This window comes from Guillardia theta, assembly GCF_000315625.1.
Source record: "Guillardia theta CCMP2712 unplaced genomic scaffold GUITHscaffold_582, whole genome shotgun sequence".
Classification (NCBI taxonomy): Eukaryota; class Cryptophyceae; order Pyrenomonadales; family Geminigeraceae; genus Guillardia; species Guillardia theta.
Window position 1 is genome coordinate 1 of NW_005434133.1, and position 1815 is coordinate 1815.

The following is a 1815-nucleotide window of genomic DNA, read 5'->3' on the forward strand; positions in this document are numbered from 1 at the left end:
CGACGAGGAATGCGGGGGACAGGCCGTGCAGCTCGTCGCTCCGCCCTCGGACGCGTATGACCCCGCCGGACAGTTCGTACATGTCCCGTTGCCGGGCCCCGGCTTGTAAGTTCCTGGCTGGCACGGATCGCAGCCGAAGCGATCGAGGGGCTGCTGCCCGCCTGCGGAGACGTTGGCAAGCCAGCCAGGGCTGAAGCCCGGCAAGCACTCACAGTCGCTGATGGATGTGCTCTGTGCGGGAGAGGTTTGATGGCTACCGCATCTCTTACAGTACGTCGCTCCAAGCTCGTCGTTGTAGTGTCCTGCTGGACATGAGCTGCAGGCAGTGGAGCCATTCGGACTGCTGAAGAAGCCCAAGTCGCACAGACAGTCGTGTATGCTGGAGGATCCGGCTTGCGATTGCGTGTGCGACGGGCAGTGTTGACAGAAAGTAAGTCGGCTCTCGTTGTTGTACGTTCCTGGCAGACATGTGACGCAGTCACCACTCTTGGGGTCCATGTACATGCCGCTCATGCATTGACAATCGAGGATGCTGGTGCTGCCCGTAAGCCTGGACGTCATACCTGCGGGGCAGGCTGTGCAGGCGGTCGATCCCTGGAGGTCGCTGTAGGACCCAGCAGCGCACGGGCTGCAAGCTGGGCCCCATCGCCTTGCGCCCGACAGGTTGGCCAGCGGGCTGGCGTCGTAGAAGCCGGCATGACACTTGCACTCCCATACAAACGAGCTGCCTGCCGCCGAGACCGCATTGGCAGGGCACTGCGCACAGACGGAGGAGCCCGTGCCGTTGCTGTAGCTTCCCTCAGCGCATGGCCGGCAATCTGGCCCGCCCGCGCGGGAAGCGTTCGCAGCAGCGTTGACCCCCTGCCTAGTCATCGACCCCGCCCCAGCGTCGTAGAAGCCTCCCTCGCAGATGCAGTCTGCCTGCGACGAGCTGCCCCGGAGGGAGGTCGAGTGGGTAGGACAGCCCGTGCATCCCGTCGCACCCCAGGCCTCGAGAGCAGCAGACGAGCTGCAGTTACCGGAGCAGGAGGCGGCGCGTGACCCGTTGCTGTACGTGCCGGGCGGGCATGCTGAGCAGCTCTTGAGGCCTTTCTCAGGCTTGTAGTACCCCGGCGGACACATCCTGCAGGCTGCGTACCCGGGCGTGGTGTTTGACGTTGGGCCGGAAGGGACGACCTGCAAGCTCAGGTTGGGCCCAGGCACGAGGCTTCCGTTGCCCGGCACCAGCATGTAGCCTGCCTCGCATCCGCAATCGTCAATCGATGGACACTTGAAGCATCCGCCTGACGACGAGGAATACATCGATATAATGCATCTGCACATTTGGACGTTGAACGATCCAGGGTCAGACGAGGAATGCGGGGGACAGGCCGTGCAGCTCGTCGCTCCGCCCTCGGACGCGTATGACCCCGCCGGACAGTAGCGATCGAGGGGCTGCTGCCCGCGCCCCGGCTTGTAAGTTCCTGGCTGGCACGGATCGCAGCCGAAGCGATCGAGGGGCTGCTGCCCGCCTGCGGAGACGTTGGCAAGCCAGCCAGGGCTGAAGCCCGGCAAGCACTCACAGTCGCTGATGGATGTGCTCTGTGCGGGAGAGGTTTGATGGCTACCGCATCTCTTACAGTACGTCGCTCCAAGCTCGTCGTTGTAGTGTCCTGCTGGACATGAGCTGCAGGCAGTGGAGCCATTCGGACTGCTGAAGAAGCCCAAGTCGCACAGACAGTCGTGTATGCTGGAGGATCCCGGCTTGCGATTGCGTGTGCGACGGGCAGTGTTGACAGAAAGTAAGTCGGCTCTCGTTGTTGTACGTTCCTGGCA

General features: G+C 63.2%; 1 protein-coding gene across 1 annotated transcript in view; it reads right to left on the reverse strand.

Annotated features, from left to right (window-relative positions):
• Positions 1-80: 80 nt before the first annotated feature.
• The window catches only part of GUITHDRAFT_122941 (hypothetical protein), a gene marked incomplete at both ends in the record, with an annotated part of 3836 nt that continues 2101 nt past the window's right edge, over positions 81-1815 (reverse strand). The window contains one exon of the mRNA XM_005817773.1: positions 81-1809. Coding sequence (XP_005817830.1) covers positions 81-1809 — 1729 coding nt within the window. The remainder of the gene's footprint in view (positions 1810-1815) is intronic.